This window comes from Mesoplodon mirus (genome assembly GCF_964341445.2).
Source record: "Mesoplodon mirus genome assembly, chromosome: 19".
Taxonomy (NCBI): domain Eukaryota; kingdom Metazoa; phylum Chordata; class Mammalia; order Artiodactyla; family Ziphiidae; genus Mesoplodon; species Mesoplodon mirus.
In genome coordinates, this window is record NC_138995.1 from 59,189,977 (window position 1) to 59,203,805 (window position 13,829).

The 13,829-nt window shown below is 59.9% G+C and overlaps 1 protein-coding gene across 1 annotated transcript; it reads right to left on the reverse strand.

The window, feature by feature from the left end:
• Positions 1–794: 794 nt before the first annotated feature.
• On the reverse strand, positions 795–10,256 carry KCNC3 (potassium voltage-gated channel subfamily C member 3; the record flags this gene model as incomplete). Its single annotated transcript, XM_082607498.1, has 4 exons — positions 795–2,553; positions 2,783–2,974; positions 4,160–5,267; positions 9,366–10,256. 4 exons carry the CDS (start codon positions 10,254–10,256, stop codon positions 2,450–2,452), a joined length of 2,295 nt encoding a protein of 764 aa, XP_082463624.1. The 3' UTR covers positions 795–2,449.
• Between the last annotated feature and the right edge of the window lie 3,573 nt (positions 10,257–13,829).

The window sequence follows — 13,829 nt, forward strand, 5'->3', positions numbered from 1 at the left end:
AGCTTCCGGGGTGGCTGAGGGGGAAGGGGAGGATGAAGGAAGAGAGGAGGGGGAGGGCTGGGGAGGACGGGGGAGCTCGGGTCAGGTGCGGGAATCAGGTGGTTGGTGAGGGGAGACGGAGAAGGGAGGGGTCATGGGGTGGGTGAGGGTCAGGTCAGGAGGAAGGATCTTGGTTGGGGGTGGAATAGTGGAGGGTGGGTCCTGGAGGAAGGTTAGAGAGGAAGGGAGGCACGTGGAAGGGGGAGGGATCCAGGACCTTGGGGGAGGGAGTTCAGTCAGCCCCATCAGCTCCAGCCATAATTTGAGTTCAATGAATGGATTTTGGCATCCGAGGCAAGAGAAGCAGAGAACTCCCCCCAGCTGCACCCCCCAGTCCTCCCTCACCCACATTCCCGAATCCTCCCCCCTCCCCCTGCCCCTCAATTCCATAGGGGCCCATCCAGACCTGGGAGTGGGGAACAAAGGGAGGTGGGTAACAGGACTGGGTGCAAGCAGGGGGTGGGGGGTGAGATGGGAGCAGGGAGGCAGGGGGTTGGTAATGAGATGAAAGTGGAGGATGATGGAGGTGGGGGGCGGGTTGCAACAAGGAGAGGTCCGGGGATGGAACAAGAAGAGCCAGACAGTCCCCTCTGGACTAGGAGCCCAGAAGCCTGGGTTCTTGTCCCCCATCTGCTCTGTGGCTGGGGGTTGGCCATGGACCTCCCTGAACTTCTGTAAAACAAGGGGGTTTAGATGCGGCTGTCCTTGGAGGCTCCCTAAGTCCTGTGGCATATCCTTAGGCTGTGGGTAGGGATTCTTTAGGATGTATCTCTGTATTTCGAAGGGAGATTCCACAGGCATGTGTTGAATGAGTAAGCGATGGATCAAATGCTTTCAGGTGGCCTCCCATCATCTTTAAGATCAAATCCAGCCTCTCACCATGGCCAAAAAAACCTTTCCCCCCAGACTCCTCCCCTCTCCCTTAGGCCACTCAGCTCCAGCCACACTTCCCTCCTCGCTGTTCCTTTAACAGACCAAGCTCATCCCACCTCAGCACCTCAGGGCCTTTTCACTTGCTGTTTCTTCTGCCTGGCTGGAGCTTTTTCAACTTTCAAGTTTCATGTCACCTTCTCAGAAAGACTCTCACCCCTTAATCTGACCTGGCCAGAGTAATTATCCTCTTGTTTGTTTTCTGCTTCCTCCAATCATGGAGTGGCAGACATTTGCTGTAAAGGGCCAGATGGTCAATATTTTCGGGGCTCTGTGGGCCATACCATCTCGGTCGAAACTATTCCAGTCTGCGGTTGTAGACAGTGGCTGTGTTCCAATAAAGCTTTATTTACAAAACAGCTGGTGGACACATTTGGCCCATGGCTGTAGTATGTCGACCCAGGCTCTAGAGTAGCAACTCTGTGATGGCAGATTCTTGCTTTGTGCCCTGCTAAATCTCCAGTGCCTAGAATTCTACCCTCAATCATTAGTTGCTGCATGCATGCATGCATGCATGAATGAATGAAGTTAGGGGTTAGCTGGGGTTGTTGTGAGGATTACAGAATATATGTTAGATTCCTGGCACGTGGAACGTGCTTCGTTATGTTTGCGGAATAATTCATCTACTGTCTCCTCACTCTATCTCCCTCACCTTCCCCACTGGCCAGTCCTGACCCTGCCCTCTTGACCCCTGCCCCCCCCCCCGACTCTCCCTGTCTCTTTCCTTCTTCTCCACCCCCATAGCCCTGACCCCAGCTCAGGCTTTGTCCTCTCCCCCTGGACCCTCATCCCAGCCTCCTCCCCAGCCTCCTGACCTGCAATCTCCCCACTCCAGTGCATCCTCACAAAGCCCTAGAGCAGACCCGCCCCTCCCCAGATCCGGGGACAAGGCTCCTCAGCCCAGCCCTGCTTTTCGGCCTCAGTTCTAGGTCTGTGTCTGCCTCTCCCCCAAACTGAGAGCTCATGGAGGGTGGGGGTGCGGTTGGATTGCTCACTGTTGAATCCCCTGGGCCTAGCACTGTGCCGGGAGCCTGTGTGTGCTTTGTAAGTGCTGGCCAATCCACAAGTGACTGGATGAGTGGCTGAGTCTTTCTCACCCCAACCTGCACCCAGAACAATGTCCTGGGTGTGTACCCCATTTTCTTGATTAAATAAACAAAAGCAAAACCAAGGGGGGAGGCAGGGAGAGAGATGTGGATGGGGCTGAGAATGGGGGTCAGTCGTAAGGGCGGGGAAGGAGGTCAGGCACATGGTGGGGAGGGTTGGGCTTAGTTCTAGGGGTTAGTGAGGGGCACCGCAGGTCCTGGGCAGGTGGGTGCGGCGCCAGTGTCAGGGCTGGGGGTTAATTGGATGGAGCTGTTCGGAGTGAGGGGACAGGAATCTCGGTCAGTGGGGGCTGCATGTTCTCAGATGGGTTAGTCAGGAGGGAGGGGGTTCAGAGGGTGGGGGTTACTTACCCTGGGGGGAGGGGGTTCGTCCACTAGGGGGATATCCAGGCTGCAGCGTTGGCGTTGAGGTCGGGCAAGAAGCTTGGGGGGCCTGGCTTACGCCAGTCTTGGGGGGGCAGTGGGGGAGCACCAGTGGCTGGGGGTGGGGGAAGAGGCCAGAGGGTCGGGGGGGACATGGAGATGGAATAAAGACAGGTGAAGGGTCAGTGGTGAGGAAATTTGGGGGAGGGCGTCTAAGAGGGAGGGAATTTGGGGCCAGGAGATGGGGGAAGTCCAGCACCTCCTCCCTCATCTCCCTCTCCTCCCCTCCCCTGGGGGAGGGGAGGAGAGGGAGGGTCCCAGGGGGCCAGTGGAGGGCACCTCACCTTTCCGGATGGAGCCATCAGGGGAAGGGGCATAGTCAGTGAGGAGGAAGCAGGCTCGGTCCCGGCTGTAGCGGCCCCGGCTCCCGGGGGTGATGGGGCTCTTGTCTTCTGGTGACATGGCGGGCTGGTCAATAGCCGGGCAGTCCTCGTGGGCAAGCGCAGCTGCTGCAGGGTCCCCGTTGGGGCGGGGATCTGTGTCCCGAGGGTCAGACAGAGACACAAAGGAGAGAGTGAGGTGTGGGAACTCATGGAGGGCAAGGTCAGCAAGGAGAGGTGATGGAGGTGCAGGTTGTTAGGGGGTGTGGCTGGTGGGTTTGGGGAGCGGGTCCTGGGTGGGGAGGTTGTTGAGTGTTGGGAGGACAACAGGGTAGGGAAGGGCGTTGAAGGCTAGGAAGTGGGGGTCAGGCCGGGTGTTGGGTTCTGAGAAGGGCAGGACTGAGGTAGGGTGTCGGGTGTTTGGAGGGACAGGGACGGGGGAAGAGGTGGCGGGGAAGTGAACTGGGTGCTGGGAAGGAGGCTGAGACAGAGTGGAGGGTGGGATGGTTGGTTGAAGTGGACCGAATAGGGCACAGCTGGGGAAGGGTGCATGGTTTGGGATAGGTTGGGAGGGCTGGCTGGGAGGGATGCAGGGGGCTGGGAGGCGGTAGTTTAGGGAGGGGTGTTGGACGCTGGCAAGGGCACAGTGGGAGGCGTTGGGAAGGTGACAGATGAGGGAGGGGGGAGGGGGGGGTCCCCCAGGCTCTGACTTTAGCTATTTTTAATTGGTGTGAAACTGGGTCAGCGGCTGAGGGAGCAAGATGGGGGCCGGGCGGCCCAGCTCCCTTTCTTGACCTACATAAGGCATGGGGGTGGGGCCCCCCCAGCCTCTCCCTTCCCCGGGACTGATGCCCCAATCACTGCCTCTGAGACACAGACTCCCCTGGGGGGACAGATGAGCACAGGCTCAGTCAACTTTCCTCTCCCCTCACCTCCTTCATCAGACACTGCAACAGTGCCCTGGCCTCTGTCTCTGGCCCGATTCCCACGTGAGACTCTCTCCCTGTGCTCTGAACCGTCCCCCATCTCTCTTTCTCCGAGTCCCTCTCACCATATGGCTGATCACTCTGCCCCCCGCCCCCCTGGTTCCCCTGAATACCTTGGCTGCAAGTCTGTCTCTCCCCAAAACTCTCTTTCACACGAAATCTCTGTTTCTCCATCACTGTCTATTTCCGTGCCTCTTCTCTGGCCTCGGCAATTGCGATTCACTTTCCTCTCTTCCGTCTCTGTTGCTGACCACCCCATCTCTCCGGAGTCTCAGCAACTACCTCCTGCCCCCCCTCACAAACTCCCCACCTCTGCCTGCGCCCCCCACCTCCACCCCTCGCGCCCCCTCCTCACCTGCCCGGTTGATCTCAATCACTTCCTCCTGAGCCAACGGGCAAGGCTCCCCAGGGGCAGGCAGAGGAGGCAGCCCCATGATCCCGAGCCCACCCGCTCCCCCCCTGAGCAGCCCGGGGTGCGTGTGGGGCCCTGGTGGGTAGGCGCCTGCCACAGTCACCCCCACGGAGGGCGGGGTGATGGGTGGTGGAGGGCTGATGTTGCCGCTGCTGTGGTGAGGATGGGGCGGGGGCGGGGGCGGCGGGTCGGGCTTGCAATAGTTGGGCGAGCCGGGCTGCGGGGGCCGGGGAATATGTTTATTCTTCTTCTTGGGCAGCTTCTGTTTGGCCATGGCCAGCGAATAGTACATGCCAAAGTTGTTGACAATGACGGGTACGGGCATGGCGATGGTGAGCACCCCAGCCAGGGCACACAGCGCCCCAACCAGCATCCCTGACCACGTCTTGGGGTACATGTCTCCGTAGCCCAGGGTTGTCATGGTGACCACGGCCCACCAGAAGCCGATGGGGATGTTCTTGAAGTAGGTGTGGTTGGAGCCCAGGATGTCATCGGGGTCAGCGCCAATGCGCTCAGCATAGTAGATCATAGTGGCGAAGATGAGCACACCAAGCGCCAGAAAGATGATGAGTAGCAGGAACTCATTGGTGCTGGCGCGGAGAGTGTGGCCCAGCACGCGCAGCCCCACGAAGTGCCGCGTGAGCTTGAAGATGCGCAGGATCCGGACAAAGCGGACGACCCGCAGGAAGCCCAGGACGTCTTTGGCGGCCTTGGAACTGAGGCCCGAGAGCCCCACCTCCAGATAGAAGGGCAGGATGGCCACACAGTCGATGATGTTGAGGCTGCTCTTGAGAAATTCCACCTTGTCTGGGCAGAAGGTGATGCGCATGAGAAACTCAAAGGTGAACCAGATGACGCACACACCCTCCACGTAGGTCAGGAAGGGCTCCGTCTCCACCTCCACATTGGTGATGTTCTCCGGCGGAGCCCCAGGGATCGGGGAGGCCTGCGTCACTGTCTTGTTGCTGATGTGGATGAAACCCTCGTGGGTCTCCAGGCAGAAGGTGGTGATGGAGATGAGGATGAAGAAGAGGGAGGCGAAGGCCACATACTGCGGGGCAGGACAGGAGAGAGAGGGCAAACGGTGACCCAGGCATCTGGTCAATTAGCCATCTCCCTGAGACCCTCCCAGGGGCCCCTTTCCCAGACACAAACTCCAGGGAAACCCAGGTGTCCCAACCCCAATGCCTCCATCCCCTCTTGCATCCTGTTCTCTCTAAATCTTGCAAAAGGATCCGAGGCAGCTCTCCCCCAGCTCGGGAGAAGAGCCGGCCCCAGCAGCAGCAGCAGATGGGCCACTTCTTTCCTGGAAACAGCAACTTCTGGCTCCTTGCCCTGTCTCCTAGACCATCCCCCCCCACACCCTCCTGTTCCCTGTGTCGTATCTCAGGGGTCCCTGGCAGGGTCCAAGCATTCTGCTGAGGGATGTGGGTAGGGAGACTAAGATCATACATCCTGTGTCTCAGAGGCTTTGGGGCTTAGCTTGGAGCTGAGGGAAGGCGAAGGGGAGAAGGTGGGTCGGAGGCAGAACCAGGAGGTGGTTAAGAGTAAGAAAGCCTGGGTTTGAATCCAGCTTTTCCCTGCCTAATTGGGCAAAGAGATTAACCTTTCTGAACCTCAAACTTTTTACAGGATTATTGTAAGGATTACATTAGATGAGTATACAAAGGGCCTGACTCCAAAACCAGTGCTTGGTCTAGTGTTTGGAACTTAGTAAGGCTTGAGCCGTTATTAGGGTGTTGGGGCATCAGTTAAAGGTTGAGGCCTCAGACAGGTGCCGGTGTTTAGGGACCTTGATGCTAATGACTGGGTCTCAGAAAAGGGAGAAGGCTGGGTGAGGCCCTCACCCTGAGAGAACAGCACAGAGTTGGACCCACAGAGGGGAGGAGGGGTGTTAGGTCCCTGAAGGAAGAAGGAAGTGAAGGGTCAAGACTGAAAAAAGGGATGATAGGGGTGGGGTTTAAGGCTCTGGAAAGGAAGGGAATGTCAGGGGCTTGAACATAGGGCAAGGGGAGAGGGCAGGGCTAGGCCCAAGGAGAGGTGAAGGGGCTTGTCAGAGGTTCAGAGATATGGGGGCGGGGGTGCCTGGTTCATTTCAAGTTGGGGAAGGACCAGTGTCCTGAGCCCAATGGTGTGGGTTTTGATGAAGGCCTTGAGAGGAGACATGGTCAAGATCTTGGAGAAGGCCCCTAGAAATTGTAGTTGGCTTTATCAGATATGTAGAAGGGAGGTGGAAGGAGTGGGGTTAGTCCTTAGAGAAGGAAGCGGATGGGCTTTGAGGCAGAGGGGGCTTTAATCAGATGGGTAGAGGAGTGAGAGCCTGGGGTGCAGAGAAGAGAGGAGAGCCAGAGTTGGCTCCCGGGCCAGCACTGTCCCTCTCTGCACTCTCTTTCCTCCACGGGATGGGGGGCTAGGTCCGGGCTTGGGAGACCTTGACTTTCATCTGAAGTGCAGAGCCGAGAGGCGGGCCAGCGTCCGCCTCACAGATGACCCTAGATGCTGGGGTGGGCTAGGGGCTCAACTCTGGCCCTCTGCCCCGCCCCCTCTTCGTTTCTCCGCAGTGGTTTAAGAGGCCGGAGGCCTCCGCAGAGCGCATGCCTGGTGCTCCCCCGCCCCCCTCCGAGCCGGGCGCAGGGCGCAGGTTGCGGCACCGCAGTGGGGGCGGGCCGGATGGACCAGGGGGCGGGGCGCGCGGGGGGCAGCACCACGGACAGCTCCCCCACCGCAGTGCGCAGCCGCAAGGCCTGAGCGAGGTCTTAACCCATTCCAGGCCGTTGCCGAGCAGGCAGCGCGCAGCCGCAGTGCCGCTTCACAGCGGGAGGCCACAGGCCAGTAGCTTGATTAACTCCTTCCCTCCCGGGACACAGAAAGAAAGGTGGGCACCCGTCGCAGTGCGCAGCTTAGAAGCTGGACAGCGTCAGGACCCCCTTGTCCAGAGATGCTTCAAAAGCAAAAGGGGTAGGAGGGCATGGAGTCCCTGTGAGAAGGAAAGAGGAGAGTATGGGGAGAGGAGTGAGGGGGAGGTAGAGCCGGACCCTCCACTGTGCGTTGGCCTCAACTCTCAACTCTCATTTGGCGGCTAGAAGATGCTTGGCGCTACGTGGACACTCAAAACACATCCGTAAAGTAAATGAATGTCCCCGTAGCTGTCCCAGACCCCTAGTTTCACCTCAGAACACTTCAATGGGGTCACAGGAGGGAAGGGCTCCCCAGGCCATGGGGGGAGGGTGCCGCTCAGAGGCCTGAGGGGGCATATAGGGCCACGTCCTATCTGCACCTCCTCTCCCCCACCTCCCCCCACCCAACCCCAAATCTTGCCAACTCAGCGCTTCCCGGGGACCAAACTTTATGCGGTGCCTCCGGCCCCCCTCCCCCTCGCTCCCTCCCCCAGTGCAAATGCGGCACTGCGGGTCCTCCGTGTCCTTCCCGGCCCAGGACGCGGCACGGTGGGGGGAGGGTGCCGGACCGCCTCCTCCGGGTGTTTGGGTCCCCAGGAGGCTAGAAAGGGGGCTGGAGTCTCTCCTCTTTCCCTCCTCTCTCTAATTTCCCACCCCCCATCTTGAACTGTCCTCTCTCCTCCAACACAGGGAGGAAGTTAAGAGGAGGAAGAGGTTCAAATGAGAACCAGGGGGAAGGGTAGCTATTAGCCTGGGAAGTTATAGATGTTTGAGGAAAGTTTTTTGGGGGGGGAGACGAAGAGAGCTTTGGGGGAAATACGGAATTTTGAGAGAGAGAAGACTGGAGAGAGGAGAAGGCTGGAGTGTGGGCTCTTTGGTTCACTTCGCGGGGGGCGGAGGGGGGTCTGAGAGGCCCAGTCCTGTGCTTTGGAATGGGTAGTGGTGGGGGGCGTTAGGAAAGGGGAAGTGAGCAGGGCTTGGGGAGGGAGGTCAGGTGGAAAGATACCAAGGTAGGTCAGAAAGACCTGGGAGCTATTTTGAGGAGGAAGCTTTGGGGCTGATAACTTGAGGAGGGTCCCCAAGATTGAGGTTAGGTGAAGTTCTGGAGCGGGAAGGAAAGTCATTTACCCACTAGGAAAGAGGCTGGGAGGCTGAGGGTGGGGGGAGGGTGTCCCAGAGATAGAGAGTGGGCTATGCAGTTTAAAGATGAAGGAAGAAGCTGGGAGAATCTGTGGATGAGAGAGAAGCTATTCTGGAGGGCATATGGGAAGTTCTGGAGAGGAAAGGCATATCATGGGGGTTCAGGACTCTTCTGGAGACACTGAGGAGGAGTGTGAAAGCCTTGGGGGAAGTCTGGAGCTGTATGGGGAAATCCTCGGGAGGGGAGTTGGTGTGGAGGATGCAGGAAGGGATGTGAACACAGAGGGGGCGGCAGGGTCCCAGGAGAGAAGATGCCCCAAGACTGTTGCAGTGAGGGGGAAGTATCCTAGCCAGAGCAAGTGGTGTGGAGGTTCAGAGGAGTCCAGGGGACTCTGAGATTGGGGTGGGAACTATTCTGAGACTTTAAGGGCAGAATAAGCAAGGGGGGTTCAAAGGTAACCAGGAGACTCAGACTTGGAGAGAGGGAGGGGATGTGGAGACGGGCAGAAGGAGAATCAGAGGTGTTGGGAGAGGCTTCAGGACTCCAGGCTGGAAGCTGGAGAGCAGGCTGCAGAGGGTCTGCAGGGGGTGGAGACAGTATTCACAGGGCCTGGGACACTTTGAGGGTCAGGAAGAGATGTCTTCTGAGGATCTAAGGAGGTCCAAGAAACTGAGGGCTGGACAAGGGTCTTCTGAGGGTCTGAGGGGTGGCCAAGAGAGGTGAGAAGAGGTTAAAAGGGGCTAGGAAGACTCAGGGTTGAGGAAATGTCTTCTGAGGGTCTCAGGAGGGGTCCGGGAAAGGCAGATGTGGGGTTGTTCAGGGGGTGTGTTTAAGAGATTCACGGTCGGAAAGGAAGTTTCTAAGGGCCTACGATGGCCTAGATAAGCAGGGTGGGGTTTAGAGAGGTCTGGAGTATTTTGAAGGTTGCAGAGAGACCTTCTGAGGATCTGGGGATGGCCGGGAGAGGGGGGTGCGTTCAGAGTACGGGAGACTAAGAGTCTGGGAGGCCGAGAGACCAGGAAGGGCTGGGAAGGGCCAGGGATTAAGGGCGAGGATGGGGCGTTTCTGAGGGTCTAAGGGAGGGGGATGGGGGCTCCGAGAGCACGCTCACCCTGGCGGCCCGCGACGAGTAGGGGTCCTCGAAGAGCGCCCACACGCGGGGCTGCCAGCGGCGCCACCACGTGCCGCCCGCGCCGCCCGCGCCCCCTGGCGGGCCCCCGGCGCCGCCGCCAGCGTCCTGGAAGCAGAGGCGCTTGAGCTCGCCGCCCGCGCCGTCCAGGCCGCCGCCGCCCGCGCCCGCCTCGTCGTCCAGGCCCGCGTCATGGGCGCCCGCAGCGTTGGCAGCGTTGGCGGCGCCCGAGGGGTCGGGTGCCTCGAAGGAGTCGAGCGCTTCCTCGGCGTCCCGGTGCTGCCGGTAGGTCATCCAGCAGCAGGCCTCCACGTCGGTCTCGTCGATGCCCCAAAAGCCGAGCTCCTCCTCAAAGAGCGGCCCGCACACGTCGGCCGGGCAGTGCAGCTTGCCAGTGCGGTAGTAGTTGAGCACGTAGGCGAAGACACCCGGATGCCGGTCAAAGAAGAACTCGTCGGCGCCCGGGTCGTAGTCGAAGCGCGCCGCCGCCTCGGGCTCCGTCAAGCCGGCCAGCCGCGTCCCCGGCAGGGTGCGCAGCGTCGAGCGGTACGTCTCATGGCGCACGCCGCCCACGTTGATCACGATCTTGCCACTGTCGCCACCGCCGCCGCCGTGCCGCCCCATGGCCGCCGCCGGCAGCCCGGGGCATGGCTCGGCGCGCCGGCCCCCGGGCCCGCGGGGTGCCGGGGGGCCCGCCGGGGACGCGGCGGGGCCGGGCTGCGCAGGCTGCTGCTGCTGCTGCAGCGGCGGCGGTGGCGGTGGCGGCGGGGGCAGCGGCAGCGGGGACTCGGACGTTTGCGGCGGCGACACCGGCTGCTGTTTGCTGGACCCCAGGCGCCCGCGGAAGGATGAGACGCAGACTGAGCTCAGCATTGGATGGGGGGCGGAGAGGGAGGGGCGGGGTCTCAGGGGGCGGGGCCGCAGGGGAGAGAGATGTGATTGGGTGAGAGGAGGTGATGGAGGGAGGGGGCGGGACCGCAGGGAGGGAGAAACTGAATTGATTGGCCTGGAAAGATTTGGGGGCGGGGCTAAAGCTGAGAGAAGGGTCCGGACTCCAACTCTGCCTAGCTGGTCGGGGCGGGGCCGCAGATGGAACACACCGATTGGGTCTTTCTGAGATAAGGGGCGGGGCCGAGAGAGGTGTTAAGGTGGGATGGGAGGCTAAAGTTGCCTGGTTTGGCAGCACTGGGAGAACAGAGGAGGCGGGGCTAAACATAAGAAAGAGATCTGTTAGAACTAAGAAAAGGAGCGGGTCGGCAGAGGAAGGGGACAGGTCCGAGCTATTTAAAGGGGCCTGACTGTCCGTGACTGACGGAGTCTGGGGCAGGGCCACAATCGGGGCGGCCGTCTGGATTGCATAGAGACGGACCTAAAGAGCCGGCAAGCATTACCCGGTGAAGTGGGGCAGATGGAGACTGCCGGGTTGAGCTCCTAACATTGATTGGACGGCGCAGAGCAGATCTTAAGAAGAGGCAGCGCCACAGAAATTAGAAACAGTCCTAATTGGGCTGGGAGAGTGAGTGGGCGGGACTGAATGAGGGGCGGGAACTGGAAATGGAGAGTGGCACTAGACTGGACTGAAAGGGGACACGGCAAGGGGAACAGGAACTGAGACCCAGAGAGAAGGGGCGGGAATGGGCGAGGCCTGGAAACCTGAGAGCTTCTGGCTAGGACTAAGGGAGAAGGCGAGGTAAAGAAGGAGCAGGGTCGGAGCTGCAAACTCGGCCCGATTAGCCGGGGCTGGGCCGGGAGAATGTCAGGAAGGATGCGGAGGGACTGCGGGAGGTGGGTGGGATCTACGAATGGTAAAAAAACGTCTTGTATGGGCTGTGGAAAGGCAAGACTAAGGGAGGAGCGGGGCTTTAAAGGATTTGAAAGCAACCAGGCTAGGTGGGGGCGGGGCAGGGCCAAGAGTGTAGAGAATGGCTAAGGAAAAGGTGAGACCTGCAGAGTACAAAGCTACCGGGATGGACGGAGCGGTGGGGCCTAGAACGGGAAGTCTTGGGGGCCAGAGAACCTGGGAAATAGTTCTAAGGGTCAGCAGGGCCTTAGAAGGGGGAACGAGGTGAGGGAAAGTGGGCGAGGTCTAGATAACGGCGGACTGCAGCCAGCAGAACCAAGGGATGGATGAGAACTGGTAAGGAGAGAGTCTTAAGAGAGGCGGAGGGGAGAAACCAAAAGGCCGGGAAACAGTCTAGGCTGAGGCAATAGGCGGGGCCAATGGGAAATTGGGTGGGATTAGGTTTCAGAGAGTCCTGGTGGGAGGGCAGAAAGTTGGGGCGGGGCCAATGGTGGGCGTGGCCAGAACTAGGCGGACGGCCCCGGAGCCGGTCAGGCCCCGCCCCCTGGGCTGGACTGGACCCCCGGTGGTAGAGCGCAGGCGCGGGGGCTGGGGCGGGGCCAGCGGCTGCGGTTGGGGCTGCGGCGGCAGGGCGCTGTGCCTGTGGGAAGGAAGTGGGCGGGTCAGGGGCTGCGGGGGTCCCAGGTCTGCACTGTTCCCAGCCCGCCGCCTCCCTCTGCAGGAACGGTGGCTCGTTGGTATCGCCTCCCTCTCCACCCCGACTCCCGCTTCTGTGTCTCTTAGTGTCTCTTTTTCTCCCCTTTTCTGAATATTTGTCCCCCCGTCTCTGCCCTTACTCCTTTGAGGCTCTGGCCCCTCCTTACTCTCTGCGCTCCCTCTGGTTCTCTGTCCCATTGTTCTCTGAATCTGTCCCCCTCCTTCTGAGTCTTGCCCCTCTTCTCTCTAAGCCTCAGTCTCCTGTCCCCCGACTGTGTCTCGATCTCCCCACCCCCAGTCTCATCTTGACCTCTGTACCTTTTTCTCGGATTTGCCTCTCTCTGGGTCTCTGTTCCCTCCAGTCTCTGTCCCTCCTCTTTGTGTCTCTGTCCTCCACTCCCCCCCGCCATCCCAGGGTCGGCTCCCTCCTCCCTCTGGTCTCTGCCCATCCATCTGGGTCTCTGTCCCCCTAGCTCTTGTTCTTTGACTACCTCCTTCCCCGTGTCTTTTTCCCCTCCTCCCTCTGGTCTCTGCCCATCCATCTGGGTCTCTGTCCCCCTAGCTCTTGTTCTTTGACTACCTCCTTCCCCGTGTCTTTTTCCCCTCCTCCGTCTCTTTCCCCCCTCTGTCACTGCCTTTTCTCTTTCTGTCCTTTTTCTTTCTTTTCCTTTCCTGGGCCTCTATCCCCCACCCCCACCCCGTGCCTCTTTCACCCCTTTCTGAATCCCTGTCCCTCTTTTTCTGGGTCTCTGTCCCCACTTCTTTGGGGCTCTGTCCTGCTGTCCTTCAGTCTCTGTCCCTCCCTCTGGATTTCTGTCCCTTTCTCTCAGGCTCCCACCGCATCACCGTCTCTAATCCTCAACTGGCCTGGACTCGAGGCTGCGTCACTGCAGAGAGTTGCAGAAGTGGGGCCCGTCCTGCGGACCAGGGAGGTAGTTTACCTCAACTCCCCCCACCCCTAGACCTGGGTTCCCCCACTGCCCCCGATCCACTGTTCTCAGGCAGTCCTCAAGCCCCCGTGGGACCCAGGACGGTAGAGAAAAGACATCGGGGCTTCCTACTCTTCTCTGCCCCGGATTCTGGTGTATCCCCAGGCAGAAGCAGTGAATCCTGAGGTGAGGGAATGGGCTTGGGTTGAGTGAGGCTTCTAGGCAGGTGGCGCGTGGGGGTGGATGCTGGGGCCGGGGTTGGGTGGGCACTAGGAGCTGGGAGTAAGGGCTAGGGTAAGGACCTAAGGCAGCCATCCTCCCTTATACCCTCCCCCCACCCCACCCAACTCTACTTTTCTCTTCTGCCTTTGATAGCAGCCAGGCGCGGGATCAAGTTACCAAACCAGCGTTTTTGCGGAGGTCAGAAGATGTGGGAGAAGGTGCGGGCTGGGGCAGAGGGAAGGGGGGAAGGCAGGGATGGGGTGGGGGGAAGGAGCGAGGAGGCTGGAATAGGGGAGAATAGGGAATGAGACGGAATTAGAGACCGTGGGATTGGGGGAAGAGGCTCGGTCAAGGATGATCCAGACTCCCTCAGGCCCTGGGAAATTCGGATGCCGTCACTCCCACATGGCCCTCTCCAGGCCCCACCAGGGTATGTGGGGATTTGTGAGCCTGAATTCTCCACCCATAGGGGAGGCTTCTGGAGGCATAATGAGGGCTTGGGTTATGGGACACCCAGCTCGGCAAACAGACCAGAGGGACGTGGACTCGATTTTTGGCGACGGACACCAGGGGAGGGGAGGCCAATGTCTGTTCACGTCTTCAGACCCTTTCCCCATCCCTCCTCCTTCCCAGTCTATCTCTTCTCAGGCCTTCAAGGCACAAAATTCCTGAAAGCCCCAGACTCTCACCTCAGTCACCCTTGGCGCCCCCTCCTAACTCTCCCTCCCCCATTCCCCTGGAATTGGGGAAGGGTCTTCCCCTTCCTGACTTCCAAGACCCCTTCCTTGTTCCTCCGCC